Raw genomic sequence first — 26,232 nt, 5'->3', positions numbered from 1 at the left:
ATAAGCTGGGCCCAGTGATGCATGCCTATGGTCCCAGCTACTTGGGAGACTGAGGCAGGAAGACCACTTGAGCCTAGGAGTTCAAGGCTGCCATGAGCTATGATCGCACTACTGCACTTCAGTCTGAGCGACTGAGTAAGACCCTGTCTCAAAAAAAGCAAAACAAAACAAAACTGACTAATCTGTGGGAAGGGTTTATGAATAACCATAGAGTTAATTTTGTCACTTTTCTGTAGATTTAAAATTTTCCAAGACAAATATTAGGGGAGAAAAAGTATCTCAGGAAAGTTCTTAAAACTTAAATAGAACTTTTTAGTTTCTACAGACTTTTAAAAATATTTTAGGCTGGGCGCGGTGGCTCAAGCCTGTAATCCCAGCACTTTGGGAGGCCGAGATGGGCGGATCACGAGGTCAGGAGATCGAGACCATCCTGGCTAACACGGTGAAACCCCGTCTCTACTAAGAAATACAAAAAATAGCCGGGCGAGGTGGCAGCGCCTGTAGTCCCAGCTACTCGGGAGGCTGAGGCAGGAGAATGGCGTGAACCCGGGAGGCGGAGCTTGCAGTGAGCTGAGATCCGGCCACTGCACTCCAGCCTGGGCTACAGAGCGAGACTCCGTCTCAAAAAAAAAAAAAAAAAAAAAAAAATATTTTAGACAGTGTGTTTCGCTACATTGCCCAGGCTGATCTCAGACTCCTGGGCTCAAGCAATCCTCCCATCTCAGCCTCTGGAGTAGCTGGGATTTCAGAGGCAAGCCACTGCACTAGCTTGGTTTCTACAAACTCTTTAGACTGGTTTTCAAGGCCCTTGGAATGTATTTCAACTGATTGGTTCAACCTCCTTACTCTTCTTTTAGAACCTTATGCTCCAACTAAATTGTATCTTTATCTGACCAAATCTTACTTCAATGATTTTTGAAAATTACTTTCGCTAAGATGCCTTTTTTGAGTCTTCCAAAATCATGTGATCTCTCACTACTTTGTCTACAGCACTTTTAGTTCTATTGGGATATATCATATCCTACGATTTGTTACAGTCATTGTATATTTTTCTTATACAAAACAACAGATAACGCATATTAGACTGTATATTAATATATATTGTATATTAAATGTATATTGCTATTATATTAGATATGTATACTTACCTATTGGGTAACACTGTCTTTAACAATCACTGCAGGTTACAACCAGGCACTCCCTAAGAACTTGGAATTAAGAGAACAAATGTCTTCTGAGAACTGAGGGGCAAGATGAATGTATGTATAGTGGAAATGGGTGAGGTGGGCAGTCATTGGAAGGGGAGAGGCTCCCAGTGCTCCCTTGTACAAGCTGCTCCCTCTGTCTGCAACCTCCAACCCCCTTAACCCCTTCAGGTCTCATGTCAGGGGTTGTATCTTGAGGCAAGCCTTCTTTGATCTCCCTGCTAGGTCAAATCCCCCATTATGGCATCTAGACCTCTCCTTAGCACTTATCACATTATATTTAACATTGATATGTGCAATTAACTACTGTCTGCTTCCTTTACCAGACCATATGCTCCATGATTGAAGGAACTGGTACTGTTTTTATTTATCATTGTCATCTCAGTACCTAGCACAGTGCCTGGAATATAGTAGGTCCTAGTATTTCTGGAATGAACGAATTAAAAAAGAAAATGTTTATCTAGAGGAGGAAGGGTTGGTAAGCCTTCGAAGCAAAAAATTAAAAAAAGCAAAAGTAAGCAAAGCACTCTTAAAGAGAAAAATAAGTTAAATTGAACTCTACTGAATTCTACAATTATATTTCCCATTTATACTACTTACACACACATGCACACACATTTATTTAGCCCTTTCCTATCTGTAATTATTACACTACTGGCCCTTGTCAAATCATTCCATTCCCGCACAGCAATGGTGCGCAGGGCCTCCTTCTGCTTTTACTCATCTTTGTTTTCCCAGGAGTTTCTAATTTCCCTTAAATGATGTGTATCAGGATGGTTGCTCCGGATTTCCCACGACCCTCAACTCTTCTAAGAAAAAGTGGCTTTGAATTCCCCATACAAAAATTATGTATTTTCCCCCGAAAAGTTAGGTTTGTATGTGTAGAGCGCCCCCAAAGAGATAAATCTTGGCTTCAGCGAGTCACATTCCTGCCAATGAAAGGCTTGTGATTTCCATTTTCAGTCTGTCTGTGTCACAGCCCGGGACAGAAGCCACTGAGGGGAGAGGTGGACCTCCTCAATCTTCCGCTTCCTCAGTAAGAGTCTTCCTCTGGACAGTACTTAGGCATTGTCTCAGGCTCCCCGCCAGAGAGCGCCCCCAGTTCCTCCGAACGACCTCGCGCACCCGTGAGACGCCCGCTCCCGCCCTAGGCTTTCTGCGGAGGAAAAAGCGCGCGCGGACGAGCAGGTTAGGCGATAGTGGTCACGTGGGCCAGCTGTGGCCAATGGGGAGGGCGCATGGTGGCGCGGCCCGCGGCCGCGCGCGCGTAGCTCGCCTCGGGCTACTGGCGGGAGCTGGAGTTAGGAAGGCGCGGTACCCGAATTATGCGCACCAGCGTTATTCTATTCGTCCTTGGTTACTCTGGCGTTCTCGACGCAGTAATAACAAGTTCGCGCCCTCTCATTCCGCACATCCCTCATTTCTTCAGTGGTATCATAAAGATGAAAGGGAGAAATGCGCTGCTGCCTGAACAGAAAGGCAACTTAGGTCTCCTGGGCCAGAAGTGGAAGGACATGGGAGGCACCTCTTTATTGGGAGATCCCTGGTTTCTAATTGTTTGGGAGGCATTGAAAGCACATTGGTGGCTCACCAGACTACCAGTCGTATGTCAAAATAAGATTTGACATATAACTCGCGTATGTTAAAACGAGAGTTCTAGGTATGAAAACAAGCATGTACTTTAGCTAGTGGGTTGTTACTCTATAATCAAGGGCAGCAGCGTTAGTAACTCTTCACCTGCCTCTTCTTTTGAAGTGAAACTGTAATTAGAAAAGCATTTGAGGCAAAAGTAGCAACGCCCACGGAAAACCTCGGAAGACAGCGATCAGCTTCACAAGGAATCTGAGGATCAGGAGGTGGAGTGTGAAAACATACTGGAAAGGGTTTACAATAAAATATAAAATCTTAGAATAGTGGCGACGATTTGCACAACTTTGTGAGTATACTAAAACCCTCTGTACTGTGCACTTTAAAAGGGTGAACTTTATGTTAAGTGAATTACGTCTCAAAAATAAATACAAGTTCCTAGAACGTGTTCATAGGTGACACAATCTCAGACTTTGGGGAATAATTGTTGACAACGGAATTAACAAATGAAGATTCAGGCGGGGCGCGGTGGCTCACGCCTGTAATCCCAGCACTTTGGGAGGCCGAGGCGGGCGGATCACGAGGTCAGGAGATCGAGACCATCCTGGCTAACACGGTGAAACCCCGTCTCTACTAAAAATACAAAAATTAGCTGGACCTAATGGCGGGCGCCTGTAGTGCTAGCTACTCGGGAGGCTGAGGCAGGAGAATGGCGTGAACCCGGGAGGCGGAGCTTGCAGTGAGCCGAGATCGCGCCACTGCACTCCAGCCTGGGCGACAGAGCGAGATTCCGTCTCAAAAACAAAAAAAAAAAAAAGAAGAAGATTCAAAATTTCAGTCAATTCAGTGCTTTCTAAAAAATGGATAGCAGGGCGGGCGCAGTGGCTCACGCCTGTAATCCCAGCACTTTGGGAGGCTGAGGCCGGCGGATCACTTGAGGTCAGGAGTCCAGCCTGGCCAACATGGTGGAAACCCCCTGGCTCTACTAAAAATATAAAAATTAGCCCAGCGTAGTGTCGGACGCCTGTAATCCCAGCTACTTGGGAGGCTGAGGCAGAAGAATCACTTGAATCCGGGAGGCGGAGGTTGCAGTGAACCAAGACTGTACCACTGCACTCCAACCTGGGCGACAAAGTGAGATTCTGTCTCAAAAAAACAAAACAAAACAAAAACAAAAAAAGTATTTGGTGTGGTGGCAAGCAACTATCAGGATGCTTGAAATTTCCACTTTCTCAGGAGGCATGTAATTATTTTAAAATTAGATATTAGGTTGAAATTAATGTTCACAATCCCTCTCGGGTATCTAGCATATTTTTTATCTAAAAGTCTAAAACCTCATAAATTTACCTAACACTGCCCTTTAATGCTCTTCAAAACATAAAACTACTTTTCCAGCATTCTGGGACATTTAGGAATCACATTTTTGCAACGTAAAATTTCAAATTTATCTTTCCTTCATGTTCTCTCTTCTAGTGGCAAAATCAAGAAGAAATCTAATCTGAATGTTCCCTACCTTAACAATACAGACACTATCAGGTCCAATTTAAAGACTAATTTTTATTAAAAGATAAATTTGATCTATTTTTAGCCCATTTGGGATTACCTTAATTGGTCGTCACAGCAATGATTCAGGGCTAATAGAAACTAAAGAGATTTAGTACCATGAAGCAAAGTCACTTTTAGATTTTTGCCACCTAAGAACCGGGATGAATAGATTTTCTTATAGTTCATATTTAAATAATATATTTAATGTGATTCAGGCGCAGTGACTCACGCCTGTAATTCTAGCACTTTGGGAGGCCTATGAGGGGGGATCAGTTGAGGTCAGGGGTTCAAGACCAGCCTGGCCAACATGGTGAAACCCCGTCTCTACTAAAAATATGAAAAAATTAGCCAGGCATGGTGGCGGGCACCTGCAATCCCAGCTACTCGGGAGGCTGAGGCAGGAGAATCACTTAAACCCAGGAGCTAGAGGTTGCAGAGAACCGAGATCGCACCACTGCACTCCAGCCTGGGCGACAGAGTGAGACTCCATCTCAAAAAAAAAAAAAAATAATAAAATAAATAAATAAATATATATATATATATAAAATGTCCAATTTCATGGTCTTAATATCAAGAAAAACACATGCTAAGTAAACTATTTATCTTAGTTTAATCCAAATAAGATCTTACCTGAGTTCCTTGACATTGCTGGAACTGGCTGGGAGCTGACAAGTTGGGTCATGTATGCCTTCTGAAAACTGTATTTTACCCACAGTGATTTGCAACAATTTGTTACTTTGGGAGATGGATTGAGAACTTCTTTAGTTTCATAAACAATGCCATCATGTTTTTTCTTCTTGTTTTTTCCCTGTTGAAAAACATATTTTCAGAGGCTTTCCCCCATTTCTCAGTTAAATATTTGGTATTTTGGATAAATATTAATGTTTTAACAATATCAGCAGCATTTATTCCACATATAAGAGAGTTATGGATTAGAGTAGAAGGTGGATTAGCGTAGAAGGTGGACCAGAGTGAGGTCTTTTTCAATTTAGTTAAACATCTTTCTAGGCTGCTGCATCCTTATCACCTATTACACCTGCCTGCATCCTTATCTCCCATTAGTCTTTCTTCTCTCTCTCTCTTTTTTTTTCTTAGACGGAGTTTCGCTCTTGTTGCCCAGGCTGGAGTGCCATGGCGCCATCTCGGCTCACTGCTACCTCTGCCTCCTGGGTTCAAGCAATTCTCCTGCCTCAGTCTCCTGAGTAGCTGGGATTACAGGCATGTGCCACCATGCCTGGCTAATTTTGTATTTTTAGTAGAGACAGGTTTTCACCATGTTGGTCAGGCTGGTCTCAAACTCCTGACCTCAGGTGATCCACCCACCTCAGCCTCCCAAAGTGTTGGGATTACAGGCGTGAGCCACGGCGCCTGGCCTCTTTTCAAGAGCCACATTCCATCAGGGGAAGTGTGTAAATTGGTACACTGAGAAAAAGAGAAAAATTGGTATAGCCAAAATAAAGTAGATCAAAACCTAGAGAGGTGGAGAGGGGTGGAGATGGAATACAACACACTCTTTGTCCTATTTCCTCGTGGGTGTGTGTGTTTCCTCCCCAAAATAATTCTCATAGTCCTCTTTGATCCTTCATACACACACATTCTGTCTCTGCAAACACTTATATGAAGATTACTCTTCTGCCCCCTTTCCCTTTTCCCCTCCAATATTGTAGAATAAATCCAAATGAGATGAAGAATTGCATTAAGACTTTTTTTTTTTTTTGAGACGGAGTCTTGCTCTGTTGCCCAGGCTGGAGTGCACATCTCAGCTGAAGCGCACATCTCGGCTCACTGCAACCTCTCCCTCTCAGGTTCAAGCGATTCTCCTGCCTCATCCACCCGAGTAGCTGGGATTACAGATGTGAGCCACCACGCCCAGCTAATTTTTATATTTTTAGTAGAGACGGGGTTTCACCATGTTGGCCAGGCTGGTCTTGAACTCCTGACCTCGTGATCTGCCCGCCTCGGCCTCCCAAAGTGCTGGGATTACAGGCGTGAGTCGTCACCATACCCGGCTGCATTATGACTTTTGTTGTCTTCCTGGGCATTTAATTCTTTTGACTTGAAGGGTGGCCACAGGGTTCAAAACTTTCTATTCTACCTCCTAAATCTACCTGCTATTCTAACTTCTAAATCTAAGTTACTGCAAAGGCAAAGAATGGATAAGACCACAATGAGCTGCTAAGATAATAAAGGCGGACTTTAGGAGCCTTACATCAGTGCTGTCTAATACAAATAAGTGAACCACATATATGGTTTTAAATTTTCTAGTAGCTACATTTAATAAGTAAAAAGAAGTGAGTGAAATTAATTTTAATGATATATTTTATTTACTCTATCCCCAAATAAATCCAAATATTATCATTTCAACATGTAATCAATATAAAAAATTATTAATGAATTATTTTACATTCTTATTAATTTAAGTCTTCAAAATCTGGTATGCATTTTGCACTTACAGCACATCTCAATTCAGACTAGCCACATTTTGGGTACTCAGTAGCCACATGCAGTCAGTGGCTACTCTACTGTACTTTACCGGACAGCCAGCCATACAAACCAAGGGGAGAAAGACTGTCAAATAGAATTGTGACTCATCGTTTTTCAAATGTACCACATTTTCCAGTGTAGAATGCTACCTCAATATATTGCTTAAGTTTGTAATTCAGGCCAGACTGGGGGAAAGGGAGCTGAGAAATGAGTTGTTGTGGGTTTCTGGGCATTTTTAGTGCCTTGGGCAGCCTGGCATTTTAACTGGACTCATTAGGCAAACTTCTGACCCTAATTTGATTTGTCAAGTAAGACATGCTGTTCAGCTCATGTGTCAGAGCCAGATCAGACCTGGATGAACTGATAAAAGTATTAAAATTCCTGGCTGGGTGCGGTGGCTCATGCCTGTAATTCAGCACTTTGGGAGGCCAAGGCGGGCGGATCATGAGGTCAGAAGATCAAGACCATCCTGGCTAACACGGTGAAACCCCGTCTCTACTAAAAATTCAAAAAATTAGCCGGTGTGATGGCACATGCCTGTAGTCCCAGCTACTCAAGAGGCTGAGGCAGGAGAATGGCTTGAACCCTAGAGGCAGAGGTTGCAGTGAGCCGAGATCGTGCCACTGCATTCCAGCCTGGGCGACAGAGTGAGACTCAAAAAAAAAAAAAAAAAAAAAAACTGTTCCTAAATGAGCAAAGTTGATCATCAAGATGCAGCTACCAGGCGAGGTTCTTACCTGAAAGAGCTGGCTGACAGCTTTACCCATCAGCCTATTGTGAAACTGTCATTTTGTACTAGTCATTCATGTAACATTGCTAGACAACTGAGAATAAAATATCTAACCACAGCCTTTTAAACTAAACTATCAAGAATGTTGGATTTTATTTTTCCCAAGTAGGTTTTTATTATAATTTCCCTCAAACAATACTGCAGTATGTTAATAGGTACTTATTGAAAATAATTAATGCTAATTATATTTTTCATCTAAAACCTTTTTTTTTTTTTGAAACGGAGTCTCTCGCTCTGTCACCCAGGCTATAGTGCAGTGGTGCCACCAAGCCCAGCTAATTTCTGTATTTTTAGTAGAGATGGCGTTTCACCAAGTTGGCCAGGCGGGTCTCAAACTCCCGACCTCAGGTGATCCATCCGCCTCGGCCTTCCAAAGTGTTGGGATTACACGCATGAGCCACCGTGCACAGCCTAAAACTTATTTTAAAATATATGTCAGGACCAGAAGTGGTGTGGCTTATGCCTGGAATCCCAATACTTTGGGAGGCCGAAGTGGGCTGATTGCTTGAGCTCAGGAGTTTGAGAATAGCCTGGGCAACATGGTGAAATCTGATCTCTACAAAAAAATACAAAAATTAGCATGGTGGCGCACACCTGTAATCCCAGCTACTCGGGAAGCTGAGGTAGAATCACTTGAGTCTGGAAAATTGAGGCTGCAATGAGTCGTGTTTACACCACTGCATTCCAGCCTGGGGTACAAAGTGAGACCTTGTCCCAAAAAAAAAAAAAAAAGAAAGAAAGAAAAAATATATACATATATATGTACATAAATGTCAGAAAAACACTATGCTGTTTTATGTAACTGTTAGTATAACTGGATAATTACCAGGCCGGGCACAGTGGCTCACCCTTGTAAACCCAGCACTTTGGGAGGCAGAGGCGGGTGGATCAATTGAGGTCAGGAGTTCCAGAACAGCCTGGCCAACATGGTGAAACCCCGTCTCTACTAAAAATACAAAAAGTAGCTGGGCATGGTGGCGCATGCCTGTAATCTCAGCTACTCAGGAGGCTGAGGCAGAAGAATAGCTTGAGCCTGGGAGGCAGAGGTTGCAGTGAGCCAAGATGGCACCACTGCACTCCAATCTGGGCAACAGAGTGAGATCTTGTCTCAAAAAAAAAAAAAAAAATTGCATAAATACCCTTAAGAAATGTTGGCCCTACCTGAAAATATTATATATAACCAGGAAATCTCAGAATTCATGAAAGCATGAGAATGTATCTGCACATGCTTCAGCAACCATTTAGTTGATGTATGTTGTCAATTTAATAATTACTGGTTTATGTTAGGTATCTTGTCTTATTACTATTATTTTCTTTTCCTTTACTTTTTTTTTTTTTTTTTTTTTTTTTTTTTTTTTTTTTTTTGAGATGGAGTTTTACTCCTTTTGCCCAGGCTGGAGTGCAATGGTGCAATCTCGGCTCACTGCAACCTCCACCTCCCAGGTTCAAGCGATCCTCCTGCCTCAGCCTCCTGTGTCACTGGGATTACAGGTGCATGCCACCGTGCCTGGCTAATTTTTTATTTTTTGTAGAGATGGGGTTTCACCATGTTGGCCAGGTTGGTCTCGAACTCCTGACCTCAAGTGATCCACCTGCCTCAGTCTCCCAAAGTGCTGGGATTACAGGCGTGAGCCACCATGCCGGGCCAAGTCTTATTATTTTGATATATATTTATGAAAGCTTTTACTTAATAAAATAATTTATTTTATCTTCTTTATGGGTTGTTCTGATATAAAGCTTAAAATACATTAGAAGTAAAGCTTTTGGCCAGGCATGGTGGCTCATACCTGTAATCCCAGCACTTTGGGAGGCCCAGATAGGTGCTTGAGATCAGGAGCTCGAGACCAGCCTGGCCAACATGGCAAAACCTTGTCTCTACTAAAAATACAAAAATTAGCCAGGCATAGTGGCACATGACTGTGGTCCCAGCTACTTGGGAGGCTGAGGCAGGAAAATTGCTTGAACCCAGGAAGCAGAGGTTGCAGTGGGGTGAGATTGCACCAATGCACTCCAGCCTGGGTGACAGAGCGACACTCCATCTCCAAAAAAAAAAGTAAATCTCCTATCATTTCTTTTGTTAATTATTAATTCATCTATGGGTTCACATTTTGCTGTCTATGTGTTGTAGGCTAAATAACAGCCTCACAAAATATCCACATCCTAATTCCCAGAACCTGTGAATATGTTACCCTACCTGGCAGAATGGACTCTGTAGATGTAATTATATTAAAGCTCTTGAGATGAAGAGATTATCCTGGATTAGCTGGGCCCAACCTAATCACATAATCCTTAGAGAGGGAGGCAAGAGGGCCAGATTCACAGAAAGAAATGTGACAATGGAAGCAGAGGTCCGAGTGACATGAGAAGAATCTATAACCCAAGGAATGCAGGCAGCCTCTAGAAGCTGAAAAAGATGAGATGGATTCTCTCCTAGAGCCTCCAGATGGAATGCAACCCTGCCAACTCATTTTAGACTTCTGACCTCTAGAACTGTAAGATAAATTTGTATTGTTTTAAGCCACTAAGTTTGTGGTCATTTGTTACAGCAGCAGTAGAAAATTTATATACTATGTTAATCTCAGTGCATAATATTGTTAGTAAATTATCATTTTATTTTATTTTTTATTTTTTGAGACAAAATCTTGCTCTGTCACCCAGGCTGGAGTGCAATGGCGCAATCTTGGCTCACTGCAACCTCCACCTCCCGGGCCCAAGCAATTCTCCTGCCTCAGCCTCCTGTGTAGCTGGGATTACAGGAGCCCACCACCACAGCCTCCCAAAGTGCTGGGATTACACGCGTGAGCCACCGTGCCTGGCCGTAAATTGTCATTTTAGAAGTGTTCATTGTAAGATAAATTTGAAAATGTAATTATGGAAACACTATACTATAAAATGGGCTCTTGTCCATAGCAATAAACAGATGATCATAATAACTAGGAATGCTGAACTCTAAATAATTACTTATTAGTGATGGCAACTGTAAATTAAGCTACAAATCTTTACAGCAATCAACATACGTTGGTTGACAATGAAAAATATATATTGATCTCCTACTGAATACCAGGCACTGCTCTGGACCCTGGGGATATAGCAGTGAACAAGACACACATGTTTCCTTTTCTTGCGGAGCTACAGTCTAGCAGAAGAAAGAGGCTATATTAGAGTCATGCTGGGTGTTACAAGAGTACATCGGCCCAGCACAGTGGCTCATGCCTGTAATCCCAACACTTTGGGAAGCTGAGGTGGGCTAATTGCTTGAAATCAGGAGTTCAGGAACAGGCAGGGCAACATGATGAAACCGTGTCTCTACAAAAAATAGAAAAATTAGCTGGGTGTAGTGGCATGTGCCTGTGGTCCCAGCTACTCAGGAGGCTGAGGTGGAAGGATCACTTGAATTTGGGAGGCAGAGGTTGCAGTGAGCCATGATTGGGCTACTGCACTCCAGCCTGGGCAATAGAGTGAGACCCTGCCTAAAAAAATAAAATTAAAAAAAAATATATATACACATATACACACACATACGCGCCAGGCATGGTGGCTCATGCCTATAATCCTAGCACTTTGGGAGGCTGAGGTGAGGGTATCACTTGAGGTCAGGAGTTTGAGACCAGCTGGTTAACATGGGAAAACCCCGTCTCTACTAAAAATACAAAATTTCCAGGCATGGTGGTGGGCACCTGTAATCCCAGATACTCAGGGAGCTGAGGCGGGAGAATCGCTTGAACCTGGGAGACAGAGGTTGCAGTGAGCTGAGATAGTGCCACTGCACTCCAGCCTGGGCCACAGAGCAAGACTCGTCTCAACAAATTAAAATATAAAAAACATATGTATACACACACAGATAGATAGATATAATATATCATGAGGGGTGGACCTAACCTAGTCTAGGTGATCAGGAAGGACTCATCTAGGAATGATGTTTAAGTTAGGACCTAAAATTTGACTTGGAATTAGCCTGGAGGGAGGATGAGCAAGGGAAAAAGAATGTCCGGGAGAGCTGAACACCAAATGCAAAAGCCCAAAGGTAGTAAATAATTCAAGGCATGTAAAGAACTAAAAATAAAAACAGAACTTTCAATTCAAAATAGCTGAGATATTCCCCGCACAACTCTCTCAAAAATAACAAGTGGGGGAAACACCTAGAAACACTCATTTCATTTTTCTTGAACTGAGACTCACCTCAAACCACAACGCCTGAAAATAGAAAATGGATGGAGGCTATTAAAGGACTTAGCAGATCCAAGGAAGGTCAAGCCTAAGTGCTTAGAGAAGGAGAAACCAAGGAGAAGCAAGGCACGTCTCCCTGAGGAGCCCTGGAAAGACTCAGGTATCAGAAGCAGTGAAGTGGGAGAAATGTAGTGCTTCGAAAAGGAGACTTGTTTGAAAATCTGTTTAAGAAGTAGGCAGGTCTCCCAGAGCCCCACCCCATCTAATGTAATCAAGCTATACTTTTACCTCCATAGGAAACGGGAAATGCCATCTCTGGAGAAAGTAAACTAAAGGAGTTACAGATAGCGGTACACTTGGCATAGATCAGAGTGGGAGTCAGACATATTACTGAAAAGAAAACACCCAGGCCTCTTCTGCATAGATATAGAACTTCATAGCCAGGTTCTACTCTCTAGCAAGAAAAAAAAAAAAAAGTACTTCTTAGGGGAAAAAAACCTGACATTTTGGGGGCTCCCATAGAAAAAGCCTCCAGTGAATTCTTTCAATTGATAAGACGCAAACATATACTTAGAATTTCCAATTAGCTTTTAGGACTTTATTCTTAAAATATAAATGTACAAAAATCATCAGCTACTAGAGGAAAATCTGCAGTATAAAAAAAAATTCTAAACCTCAAGCATGGAAGAATCAGGGGGGAAAAAATCACAGAAAACTGAGACAATGCAAGGAGCATTAAAATACTTCAAATAAATTATATCATCAGAGAAATATTATATCCATGAAACAAGAACAGGATGCTAAAAGAAGAAACACTCTAAGAATAAACAAGAGCAGCTGGAAATTACAAATACTATAATTAGAAATCTGTAAAAATATATACATTGTGAAAGATAAAGACAAAAAAAATGCTCCAAAAGAGAATGACCTTGGAAATTGTTACAAGTCAGGAAAAGTCATGAGAAGATTCTACAAGAAAACTGCTCTGATGTCCTTAAGAAATCATTGTCAAGGGGGAACAAAATGGTAGGCAGATGGGGAAGGGTACTGCTCTACATGAAAAGGCTAGGCCGGGCGTGGTGGCTCGCGCCTGTAATCCCAGCACTTCGGGAGGCCGGGGTGGGTGGATCACGAAGTCAGCAGATTGAGACCATCCTGGCTAACACGGTGAAACCTGTCTCTACTAAAAAATAAAAAAAAAATTAGCTGGGCATGGTGGTAGGCACCTGTAGTTCCAGCTTCTCGGGAGGCTGAGGCAGGAGACGGTGTGAACCTGGGAGGCGGAGATTGCAGTGAGCCAAGATCGCGCCACTGCACTCCAGCCTGAGCGACAGGGCAAGACTCCATCTCAGAAAAGAAAAAAAAAAAAAAAGGAAAAAGAAAAGAGGCTAAAGAGATAAGAAAACCAAATGCAATTTTGGAGTGAGATGTCATATTGTCTGCCACTTACTTTCAAATAGTTCAGCAAAATAGACAAATATAAAAATAAAGAAAATATGAGAACATGTTAGCAATTGTTTAATCTATTATAAGTAGTGGATATACTAGTGTTGGTTGTATTAGTCTTAAATTTCCTTTATATTTGAATTTTTTCATAATAAACAGCCATAGAAATAAAGCAAATATTGGGAGCGCACTGCAGTGAGCTATGATCATGCCAGTGCACTCCAGCCTGGTTGACAGAGTAAGACCCTGTCTCTAAAAGAAAAAGAAAAGAAAAGAAACAAAGAAATGCAAGAAAACATCCCAGAACAAAAGGACATATGTCTCCAGGATGAAAAGGCCCAGCACGACGAATGGAAAAGACCTAAACCAGTATATACACAGACATCTTGGAATGTACACACACATCAAAATGTTGATGATTATTGCATCTAAGTAGTGGGTATACTTGTTGAAATACTATACCCTCAACTTTTTATCTTTGAAATTTTTCGTAACAAAAAAGTCATGAGAGATCTAAAATTTAATAAAATTTTATGTTAATGTCTCTAAGAGTTGTGGCCTATTTTGAAAAGCAATAAATAAATTAGTTGAATCCAACCAAATGAGGTAGCCATTATAGGTTCCAATCGGATTGGAACATTAATGACGTAACTGAAATTCTCCTTAGTTTTGGTGAAATAGTTGGGTGTATAAAGGCCAAATAAAATCAAATCTATACTTGTAATTTCCAAGAGATGTTGGTTTATAAGAGAACCAATAATCATGCATATTTATAACATTATTAGGTCTATAATAGATGCTTAAGTACATGAGAAGGTTTGTCAGACAATTCAGGTATATAAAGAAGAAATAAAATATTTGAAATGCCTGTGGTTTGAAACGATTTGTCTTTAGTTAAGCGGCAAAAGTCCCTTTTCAATTGATTGCTAAAATTTGCTAGCCTTTTAACTAAAACAATAAAATATATCAGCTGAAATGTTATAATTTTCTCTTTATGCTTCTTTTAACAGCTTAGGGAGATTAACTTTTCTGAAAGGTACTTTTATGTGGTTGAAAATCACCCTTGAAGGTAATAAAAAACTCAATTGTCACAGAAGACAAACATGGACAATAAAAAAAGATAAGATTAGAGTATCTAGAAGTTACAATATTTGAATAATAAGAATTCCAGAAAAGAAAAAAGAAAAACTAGCAAAAGCTGTAGAGAAGAAATTATCAAAGAAACAAAGGTGTGATGGCTCATGTCTTTAATCCCAGCATTTGGGAGGCTGAGGAGGGAAGATTGTTTCAGCCCAGAAGTTGGAGAACCACATCTCTACAAAAAATTAAAAAGATTAACCAGACCAGGCACAATGGCTTACGCCTATAATCCCAGCACTTCGATAGGTCAAGGCAGGAGGATTATTTGAGCTCAGAAGTTCAAGACCAGCCTGGGCAAGATAGGTAGACCCCATCTCTACAATTTTTTTTTTTTTTTTTTTTTTTTAATTAGCTGGACATGGTGCTCTGCTCCTGTAGTCCAGCTATTCAGTAGGCTGAGGCAGGAGGATACTTGAGCCCAGTTCCAGGCCGCAGTGAGCTATGATCACACCACTGCACTCTACCCTGGGTGACAGAGTAAGACCCTGTCCCAAAGGAAGGGAAGGCAGGGGAGGGCAGGGGAGGGGGGTGGCGGAAGGGAGGGGGGAGGGGAGGGAAGGGAAGGGAAGGGAAGGGAAGAGAAGGGAAGAACAAATGCAAGAAAACATCGCAGAACAAAAGGACATATGTCTCCAGGATGAAAAGGCCCAGCACAACAAATGGAAAAGACCGAAACCAATATACACACACACATCTTGGAATTCATCAGTGATAAATCCTAAAATCTTCCAGATTGAAAAAAATAAATTAAGAACAAACTCGACGGCACTATTGGAAGTTAGAAGACAGCAGAGCCTTCAAAATCCTGAGAGAAAATGTTTTCCAATCTAGAGTGTACACCTACTCACACTAACAAACAAGTAAGACTAGAATAAACCCCCTTTTCATGCAACATCTCAAAAAATTAACCTCCCTTGCATCAGAAAGCTAGTGGAGAAGGGAAGGGCTCTACAAAAAGAAAGGAGTAAGTCAACAGAGATGAAAGCAGGGATCCTGGAAAACAAGACTGTGCCATAAACTTTTTAAAAAACAAACTGTTTAACAATGATTGGTTTTTAAATGATGTGCCTGGATTCATTTAATAAAAATTAATTTTAAAAAAGAATGTAAGCCAAAAAAAAAAAAACACACAAAAAGCTCAGCATGATTGGAGAGTACTAAGTGGCACAAAATAAGAAAAGATACATAGGCAGAGGCCAAATCATGCAGGGTTTTAGATTTTGTCCTTAAAAAAAGTGAGAAACTCTTTAAGGAATTTAAACAGGGGGATGACCTGATGGGATTTCTGTTTTAAAAGATGTCTTTGGCTACTGGATGGAGGTGGTTTGGAAGTAGGCAAGAGACCATTGTAGTCATTCAATCATCCACTAGGGTAGAAGCCCTGGAGATGGAAAGGAGATAAATTTTAGATTTAGGAACTAGAATTGATTGACTAGAAAATGGGATGATAAGTAGAAAATAATCATGGATAATGCCAGGGTTCTGATGATCCCTTAAGTAAGTGGGTCATAGTGGCAGTTACTAAACCAGAGAGCACCAGCACGAATTAACATTTTGCCTTGTTTGGTACTAGGTTTTATCTGGGGGAGGGATGCAATGGCAGGAAATGACGAGTTCAATTTTGGATATACTTAGTCTTTGAGGTATGTGAAAGTCATTCAAGTAAAGATGTTAAGTGGGCATTTGCCAATATGGATTTGGAGCTCAGAAGAGAGGTCAGGACTGGAAAAACAAATGCGAGTCGTTATCATAAGGAATATGAAAAATGCCATGTAAGTAAAAGGAACACTCTTGTGTTCATTAGGAAATATTTATTAAACTCTTACTATGTGTCAGGCATCAAACTAGATGCAAGGTTACAATAGTGAACAAAAATTTCACAATATGGGATATTTGATAAGTAGACTTCAACTAGGGTGTACTAGTCTCTAGGGGGCATTGTTCAAAATGTTGGGGTGCAATTGTACAGTTACATTAATATGAGGTTATATTCAAATATAGAGACCAGGTGCGGTGGCTCACGCCTGTAATCCCAGCACTTTGGGAGGCTAAAGTGGGTGGATCACTTGAGGTTAGGAGTTCAAGACTAGCCTGGTCAAAATGGTGAAACCCCCATCTCTACTAAAAATACAAAAATTAGTCGGGCGTGGTGGCACAGGCCTATAATCCCAGCTACTTGGGAGGCTGAGGCAGGAGAATCGCTTGAACCTAGGAGGTGGAGGTTGCAGTGACCTGAGATTACACCACTGCACTCCAGCCTGGGCGACAGAGCGAGACTCCATCTCAAAACAAACAAACAAAATTTAAAAAAACCCAAATTTAATAGGTAGAGTCAGGTATGTTAGACCTCCTCCAATGCCTGTAAAGGTCCTGCCCTCCACAAAAAAACTGTCCTACGTTCTGTATTTTGACTGTCCCTCTGGATACTCTCATAGGCAAAAAATCCAGTCATAATGATCTGAATCTAGAACTTGTCTGTTTCACATAGAAATAAAAAATATTTTTTTGTGTGGGTTTTATATATACCAGATTTCCAGGAATGCATCTATGGTATAAATCAAGGGAAACTTATACTTTTGTTATTGTTGTTTAATGATTTTCTGAATTTTACCAAGATTTGTTCATTGTATCAGAAAATCAGATCATTTACCGCAAGACCACACATGGTACTTGAGTTACTAATTTTAATAGTATATGTATGTATATGTATATTCTCTCTATACATACCTGATTACTGGCCCCATTTCTTTACCCCTCCCTGTGTCCACACCTTTGCAGTGGCCTCATGAGACAGAGACAGATGAGACAATGCACTATTTCAAGCCTAAGTCTAAAGAGGCCTGGTTACTTTCTGCTTGCTCTTTTGCACCTCTGCTATCTTAATGAGAAGAGTTTTCTCTCGGTGGTGCTGCCCCTTCAAACTGAGCCCTAGGCTAGAATGAGAGATTCTTTATTTCAGCTCTTGTTTTCCATATTTTCTAAATGAGCATAAATTATTTCTATTATCAGAAAGAAAAGAAAACCCAAGTTACTAAGAAATGAAATTCTATCTGGGGTTAGACCATGAGTAATGCATTTTTTTTTTTCTCCCAGGACATGCATTTATCAGGGTACTCTGCAGTCAGTGGTTGGATAATAAATATTTGTTGAATGAAAAAAATGAACTCCATTAACCTATCTCTCCTGGCTTCCACTGTGGTTCCCCTTTGTTCTAGTCTTTCTCTGCCTTCTAAGACCAGCTTTTTCCTATTCTGGACCACTCTGTTTCTCTCGTCCATTCTGATTCCTCCTTCTCCTTCTCTAACTCTCTGCAACTTTATTTTTTTATTTTTTTATTTTTTTGAGACGGAGTCTCGCTCTCTCACCCAGGCTGGAGTACAGTGGCGCGATCTCGGCTCACTGCAAGCTCCGCCTCCCGGGTTCATGGCATTTTCCTGCCTCAGCCTCCCCGAGTAGGTGGGACTACAGGCGCCCGCCATCACGCCCGGCTAATTTTGTTTTGTATTTTTTAGTAGAGACGGGGTTTCACAGTGTTAGCCAGGATGGCCTTGATCTCCTGACCTCGTGATCCGCCCGCCTCGGCCTCCCAAAGTGCTGGGGCTTTTTTTTTGTTTTGTTTTGTTTTTGAGATGGAGTTTCGCTCTTGTTGCCCAGGCTGGGGTGCGATGGCACGACCTCGGCTCACTGCAACCTCCGCCTCCCGGGTTCAAGCGATTCTCCTGCCTCAGCCTCCCGAGTACCTGGGATTACAGGCATGTGACACCACACCCAGCTACTTTTTGTAATTTTAGTAGAAACAGGGTTTCTCCATGTTGGTCAGGCTGGTCTCGAACTCCTGACCTCAGGTGATCCGCCCGCCTTGGCCTGCCGAAATGCTGGGATTACAGAAGTGAGCCACTGCGTCAGGCCTGCAACTCTTTTTTCTTTCCCTTCTCCCCAGCTCTACATTTTTCTTCCTATGTTTGTTTCTCTCCTTTTCTTTTTTCTTCATATATATATGTGTGTATATATATGTGTGTGTGTATATATGTTTGTGTGTGTGTGTGTGTGTGTGTGTATATATATATATATATATTTTTTTTTTCCCTCTGTTTTTAAGATGGGATCTTGCTGTGTCACCCAGGCTGGAGTGCAGTGGTGTGATCTCGGCTCACTGAAACCTCTGCCTCCCAGTTCAAGCGATTCTCCTGCCTCAGCCTCCCGAGTAGCTGGGATTACAGACATGCACCACTATGCCCGGCTAAGTTTGTATTTTTAGTAGAAACGGGGTTTCTCCATGTTGGTAAGGCTGGTCTTGAACTCCCGACCTCAAGTGATCCATTTTCGGCCTCCCAAAGTGCTGGGATTACGGGTGTTAGCCACCGCGCCCAGCCTAAACCCTGATTTCTACATCTGTAATATGGAACTAATGAGGCTTGCCAATTAGAGCTAGTGCCTGCCCACCACATGGGATGCACTCAACAAATGGTAGGTATCATTTGATCTAAACTTCCCCATTTTTAGATAAAAGTGGATGAAACCAGAGAGGCAATGACTGATCTAAAGGTGACCAGGCTGTCAGATCTTCTTAGTTCCTATTCAGCTTACTCTCACCTGGATCCTTCTTAAAGTCAATTTCGAAGTATATGGTTCCCATTTCAAGGTAGAGTATCCACTAATTTTCAGCATCATATGGACCTACTTCCATTTACAGTAAATAAAAACCAAGAGAGACCAACCCACTTACTAGCTTAAGCACAGAGATTCAAAGCAAGAAGAGGAACTTTCCAAAAGCTGTCAGCCTTATTCATATGTTTCTATCATATAGTATATTAAAAATCAAAGAGTAGCTGAGGAAGCAATGAGCTAGCAATTCCTAATAATTCCTTCCAGATTCAGCCTAGGACATTGACTGTGTGTGTGTGTTTGACAATCTTTTAAGAATAAGAATCTGTAAGGACAATTATTTAGTGTATGATTTTTAAAAGGCACTAAAGAGGACACATCCAGTAGAAAACCAAATATCTCCTTAAGAAGTGATATTTAGGCCGGGCCTGGTGGCTCACACCTATAATGCCAGCACTTTGGGAAGCCGAGGTGGGTGGATCACTTGAGGTCAGGAGTTCAAAACCAGCCTGGCCAACATTATGAAACCCAGTTTCTACTAAAAATACAAAAAATTAGCTGGATGTGGTGACAGGCGCCTATAATCCCAGCTACTCAGGAGGCTGAGGCAGGAGAATAGCTTGAACCAGGGAGGTGGAGATTGCAGTAAGCTGAGATCATGCCACTGCACTACAACCTGGGCAACAAGAGCGAAACTCGGTCTCAAAAAAAAAAAAAAAACAGTGATGTTTAATTCTCTTTAAAATAGTAATTCTGTTGTTATTCATGATTATGGATAAAAGAAAAAAAATTGAAAATATTTCATCACTGTAACATGTTTTTATTTTCATTAAAGCTGTATAACAAGCCAGACATGGTTCCACGTGCCTGTAATCCCAGCTAACCAGGAGGCTGAGGCGGGTGGATCTCTTGATTCTAGGAGTTCAAGACCAGCCTGGGCAATATAGCAAGCCTCCAGCTCAAAAAACAAACAAACAAAAAACTGCAGAACAAATGTTAAGAAAACTAACTGGTATATTTTGATATGCAAACAATTTAAGGTCGACATTAACGAGGACAATTTTACCTCAGGAAAAAGATAATATTAGTTTGGATGGGGTATATATATCATATTAATACTAGTAGTACCTTACCTTTCTCTAGCGCGATCTAAATTTCTGGTGCAATCTCAGCTCACTGCAAGCTCCACCTCCAGGGTTCATGCCATTCTCCTGCCTCAGCCTCCCGAGTAGGTGGGACTACAGGTGCCTGCCACCATGCCTGGCTACATGTTTTGTATTTTTAGTAGAGACGGGGTTTCACCATGTTAGCCAGGATGGTCTCAATCTCCTGACCCCGTGATCTGCCCACCTTGGTCTTCCAAAGTGCTAGGATTACAGGCGTGAGCCACCATGCCTGGCCAATGCTTTCTTTTTTCTTTTTTTTTGAGAGTCTTGCTCTGTCATCCAGGCTGGAGTGCAGGGGCGTGATCTCGGCTCATTGCAACCTCTGCCTCCTGGGTTCAAGCGATTCTTCTGCCTCAGCCTCCTGAGTAGCTGGGATTACAGGAACTTGCCACCATGCCCAGCTAATTTTTAGAGGTTATAAAATATTTTTGCATTCATTTTGATTTTTTCTTTTTCATAACAACCTCATGGCAAAAGTAGGTCAGTTACCTACAGATTAGGAAACCTAACCTTCTGGGTGACTTGTTTAATCAGTAAGTGTGAAATAGCCTCAAACACAGGTCCTCTGGCTTGTTTTCCAATATTTGTTTTCACTACATCATACTGCCTTATAAAAATGATATAACATTTTTTTTCTTTTTCTGTTTTTGTTTTTTTTTTTTGAGATGGAGTATCGCTGCAACGCCCAGGCTGGAGTGCAATGGCATGATCTTGGCTCACTGCAACCTCCGCCTCCCAGGTTCAAGCAATTCTCCTGCCTCAGCCTCCTGAGTAGCTGGGACTTAAAGGCATGTGCTACCATGCCTGTTAATTTTTGTATTTTTAGTAGAGACAGGGTTTCACCATATTGGCCAGGCTTGTCTCAAATTCCTGACCTCAAGTGATCCTCCCGCCTCAGCCTCCCAAAGTGCTGGGATTACAGGTGTGAGCCGCTGCTCCTGGCCATCACTTCATGTGTTTAATTCTTCCCTTTTCATGTACTTTATATATATATATTCACAAACACTGACTTGTTTCCAAGTAGGCATTACAACTCTGAATAAGCAAAGAGAAAGCTCTGTTTGGACTCTTAGTTAATAAGCCAAAGAAATCTTTCTGAATTTACCTAGTTCTCATTATTTATCTTATTGTTTATGTGTTTGTTCCTTATGATGAAGTTTCTTACAGTGGACATAGGGGCCAGGAGGACACATGTTTTGATAAACAGATTTTCCATGTTTTCAATTATTCATAGTCTGGGGAAAGGAGAAGGACATGATTTGAGCAAAATAAAAGAATCTCATAGCGAGCTGCCAGCTCTTACTAAACTGTACATAATTTGTCAATATTTTAATAATTTGACAGTACTATAATATAATCAAGGTTTCTAGAATAAATCATTTTCACTTTTCACTACTGAAAGCATAACCTATATCTTTTCACTAATTTCATTCAGCTATAGGAAATGCTGCCCTCAACCACATCCAGAATGTAGTAGAATAACTCTAGAACTAACTCTAGGATAAAGATATGTTATTTATTCTTTTCTAAATAAGTCTTATGGCTGTGTCTGATAATTGTATGTTTGTTTATTTATTCCATCGATAACTGTTTGTCCTGAATTGTATGTTTTCTGAAAAGGAAATTACATCATAGTCCTTAGTCATTTCATGCTGGTCTCAAAATTGTTTATAAACTACTATGTTTCATCTCCTTCGGCATTATTTTGAATTCCTAGGGACCAAATGACTGAAGTAAAAGTAGGTTCTGTTTTATTAATGCTTTCTTTTTATTATTATTATTATTATTTTTTGAGACAGAGTCTCACTCTGTCTCCCAGGCTGGAGTGCAGTGGTGTGATCTCGGCTCACTGCAAGCTTAACCTCCTGGGTTCACGCCATTCTCCCGCCTCAGCCTCCTGAGTAGCTGGGACTACAGGCGTCCACCACCACGCCCGGCTAATTTTTTGTATTTTTAGTAGAGATGCGGTTTCACCGTGTTAGTCGGGAAGGTCTGGATCTCCTGACCTCGTGATCCACCCGCCTCGACCTCCAAAAGTGCTGGGATTACAGGCGTGAGCCACTGCGCCCGGCTGGATTAGTGCAACACCATGTTTTAATGCAATAAATTCAGACTTACTTTTCCAAGTATGTTGAGCCCTGCTTATTTTCTGTACTTTCATGCTTGAGTTAATAAACTGCAAAGTTTCCCTCTTTTGTTTGCTTTGTTTTCCTTTATATACCATTTGTTGGAGGTTCTCTATTTTGAAAGAGAGGGGGATGGAAAGTAAATTATCCCCTTGGGCTTGCGAAATAAAGTTTACCTATCTACTAAATAAATATCTCATAGCTTTCTGTGGTGGCTCAGTGGGTTATTGGAATCTTTTTTTTTTTTTTTGAGACAGAGTCTCGCTGTCGCCCAGGTTGGAGCAGTGGTGTGATCCTGGCTCACTGCAACCTCCGCCTCCTGGGTTCAAGCAATTCTCCTGCCTTAGGTTCACTGCAACCTCCGCCTCCTGGGTTGAAGTGAATCTTCTGCCTCGGCCTCTCGAGTAGCTGGGATTACAGGCGCACCACCGCATCCAGCTAATTTTTTGTATTTTCAGTAGAGACAGGGTTTCACCATGTTAGCCAGGCTGGTCTGAAACTCCCGACCTCAGGTGATCCTCCCACCTTGGCCTCCCAAAGTGCTGGGATTACAGGCATGAGTCACCGTGTCCTGCCTATTTTCTTTTTCAAATGCTGTTTATTTAAAACCCATATAAGGTGGCTGGGAGTGGTGGCTCACGCCTGTAATCCCAGCACTTTGGGAGGCAGAGGCCAGTGGATCATCTGAGGTCAGGAATTGGAGAAGAGCCTGACCTAACCTGGTGAAACCCCATCTCTACTAAAAATATAAAAATTAGCTGGGCACGGTGGCGTGTGCCTGTAATCCCCGTTACTTGGGAGGCTGAGGTAGGAGAATCACTTGAACCCGGGAGGTGGAGGTTGCAGTGAGCAGAGATTGCACTCCAGCCTGGGCGACAGAGGGAGACTCCGTCTCAAAACATCATCAACAACAACACTCACATAAAGCTGAAAAAGAAAAGAAAACTTCTAGGCATTCTCAGTATTAGGTTTAAGAATGAGACTTGTATGTTCATAAACAAGAGGTCATGTGAGCTGTCAGAGCCGGTACATGGGATAGGAAGGCCAGAGCCCGTTCGTAAACCAGTAACAGGAATAACAAGAGATAAACATTATCAGTTTACGCCCAGCCTTGGCCGAAACCCAGGGTAACACATTTCCACATTTCCTGACTCCTCTATCCTGACTCCCCACAGGACTTTGAGACCAGCCTGGGCAATATAGTGAGACTTCCTCTCTACAAATTAAAAAATTAGCTTGGCGTGTTGCACCTGTAGTCCTAGCTACGCAGGAGGCTGAGGTGGGAGGATCACTTGAGCCCAGGAGGCTGAGGTTGCATGATCCCACCACTGTACTCCAGCCTGAGTGACAGGGCAAGACTCTGTCTCAGAAAACAAAACCAACATTTAGCAAATGTAATTACTTTGAGAGAGATAGTTCAAAATCTGGGGATTTTTGGTTAGTTTTTACATTTACTACATAAGATTAGTCAGTAGAAATGAGAATTAGCTTTTTGTACGACAATTTACAATAGCTATTATTTTAAAAATATTTTTATTCTTAAGAGTCAACCTTAAATTAGTTGTTTGGAATTGTCACTATTTAGTGTATGATGAACAAGAACTTTGAAATTAGACGACCTGAGTTCTCAGCCCACAAGCACCTCGTTAGTAGTTTAATGACCTTAAACACTTCATGCTTATGTCTTGATTTCCTCATTTGTAAATAAGAGTAATAAAATCTATCTTCTATGGTTATTAAGAAGCCTAAATGATATAAAATGTTGGGATGAGTGCTTTGTAATTTTACTGGTAGTAGATGCTGTTTAAGGAGACTTAAATAATTCAGCAAATCAGATGAACTATATTGCCATTATGTCAATTGAAAACTCCAAGTCTACCAATTTGACATTACGGTTTCAGTAGGGGGCCCCGGGGCTCATGCCTGTAACCCCAGCACTTTGGGAGGCCAAACTGGGAGGATTGCTTGAGCCTAGGACTCCCCCTTCCCACCCTATCTCTACAAAAAAATTTTAAAAATTAGCTGGGTGTGGTGGTTCATGACTGTAGTCCCAGCTGTCTTGGAGCTTGAGATGGGAGGATCACCTGAGTCCAGAAGGTCGAGGCTGCAGTGAGTGGTGATCACGCCACTGCACCCAGTCTGGGCAACAAAGGGAGACCCTGTCTCAAAAAAAAAGGTTTTGATTTCAGATATAAATACATCTCAGAGACTCAGGGTCTTGAGATACCTACATTAAATTAGAAATAAAATGATAAAAATCAGCAAACACCTATGCTTTCTGTGAATATACATTTCTCATATCCTGTCTCCTTGAAGTCTGCCCAAAAAAGGTACCCAGTCTGATATGCTGTTCATTACATGAAATTTTAGCCAAAAGTAGAACCATTAACTATAAATTAAAAGTCATGTTATCACTTATTTATTTTGGATGATGGATAACAAGTGTTTATTATATCTTTCTGTATGCTTTAATTTCCAAAATGAAAGTGTTTAAAAAAAAAATAAGACCCAGTAGTTAGCCTGATTCTCCAAACTTCAGGCCAGATTTTTGTAAACCACAAATCTGCAGCCAGTGCAGTGGCTCATGCCGGTAATCCCCAAATTTAGGGAGGCAGAATCTGGAGGATAGCTTGAGCCTAGGAGTTCAAGACCTGTGTGGGCAATAGAATAAGAACTCCGTTCTCCACAATAAGAAAAAAAAAGGCCGGGCGCGGTGGCTCAAGCCTGTAATCCCAGCACTTTGGGAGGCCGAGATGGGCGGATCACGAGGTCAGGAGATCGAGACCATGCTGGCTAACACGGTGAAACCCCGTCTCTACTAAAAAAAAAAATACAAAAAATTAGCCGGGCGAGGTGGCGGGCACCTGTAGTCCCAGCTACTTGGGAGGCTGAGGAAGACAATATACAAATCTGCAGGAAGGAATCTTTCCAGAAAGGAAGAATTTGTTTCAAGAACTGTTTTGCAGGAATATCAGAAGGGTTTTTTTTCTTTGACTCAAAGGCCGTAACACTGTACTTTATAACAACGGAAATAAAGGCATTAGTTTGAACAATCCTCTATGCTGCTACTATTGTAAAGTTTGGAGACTATAACTCACTCAAATTGGTTTATAGCCATGTATTTACCAAATCTTTTTTCATATTCCTTTTCTCCAGGCATGCAGGAATTTATATCTCACAGCCTTCTTAGAGTCAGTCAGGTTGAGTCGGGTGGCCAGTTCAGGACAGTGAAACACATCAGCAGAAGTGAAAAGGCCACTCACTTCTGGCAGAGGCAAAGGAGAGCCCTTACAGATTCTCCAGTCTAGCTCTTCTGCCAGCCCGGAAGTGCTAGGATGGCAGAGCCAGAGACGCAAGCAGCAGGGAAGCTGAGTCACCATGGGGACGTGAGACTGACTTACAGATGACGAGTGTGCAGCCTCATAGCCTAGCCCATGTTGAGATAAACACAATACAGTCTTGCATACTTTACAGTCATAAACGAGGGAGAACAGAAATGGAAAATGACCCTCTATGCCTCTAAGACCAAATTATAATGAAACAACTTATGTCTTCAGTTTTGAAAATTAAAGTTTTTGACCCTGATAAAACAAGTTTGCTATACAAGTATCCGTTAACCATGTGAAACCCACTGAAATGAGTCAAACTATTTTCTTACATTCTTTCCACTTCAACACCAATTTTAATCCTTAGTTCCAAATTAGTTTTTAGAGACTCTTGTAAGGAAAAGGAAAATCGACCCAGAATTTTAAAAATTGTGCTATTAGTTTATATAGCTTTCAACAACAATTTACAATAGCTTGCATAATTAGTATATTTAATTAGTATATAGAGACATATATATATATATATATATTTGAGAGGGAACTTCACTGCAACTTCCCAGTTGCCTCCTGGGTTCAAGTGATTCTCCTGCCTCAGCCTCCCGAGCAGCTAGAATCATACAGGCGCCCGCCACCATGCCTGGCTAA

General features: G+C 41.6%; 2 protein-coding genes across 6 annotated transcripts in view; one reads left to right on the top strand and one right to left on the bottom strand.

The window, feature by feature from the left end:
* PXT1 (peroxisomal testis enriched protein 1) overlaps window positions 1–25,546 on the bottom strand; it is a 55,337-nt gene extending 29,791 nt beyond the window's left edge. Inside the window, exons 1-2 of one of the 2 annotated variants that reach the window (XM_078000306.1) lie at window positions 25,388–25,546; window positions 4,968–5,145 (exon numbers count right to left, since the gene is read on the bottom strand). In XM_078000306.1, coding sequence (XP_077856432.1) covers window positions 4,968–5,145; window positions 25,388–25,402 — 193 coding nt within the window. In that variant the 5' untranslated portion in view covers window positions 25,403–25,546. Of the gene's footprint in view, window positions 1–4,967; window positions 5,146–25,387 lie in introns of those variants that run through there. The other variant, XR_013416493.1, reaches the window with a different exon arrangement.
* Window positions 16,005–26,232, top strand: part of KCTD20 (potassium channel tetramerization domain containing 20) — a 55,826-nt gene continuing 45,598 nt past the window's right edge. For 2 of the 4 annotated variants that reach the window (XM_077999022.1, XM_077999018.1), the window contains exon 1: window positions 16,021–16,136. The gene's annotated coding sequence lies outside the window, so the exon portion shown is untranslated. Of the gene's footprint in view, window positions 16,137–26,232 lie in introns of all 4 variants that reach the window. The other 2 variants (XM_077999016.1, XM_077999023.1) reach the window with 2 other exon arrangements.

Source organism: Macaca mulatta, chromosome 4 (assembly GCF_049350105.2).
Source record: "Macaca mulatta isolate MMU2019108-1 chromosome 4, T2T-MMU8v2.0, whole genome shotgun sequence".
Classification (NCBI taxonomy): domain Eukaryota; kingdom Metazoa; phylum Chordata; class Mammalia; order Primates; family Cercopithecidae; genus Macaca; species Macaca mulatta.
Note: the sequence above shows the minus strand (reverse complement) of the source record. Positions and strands in the feature narration are given on the sequence as shown.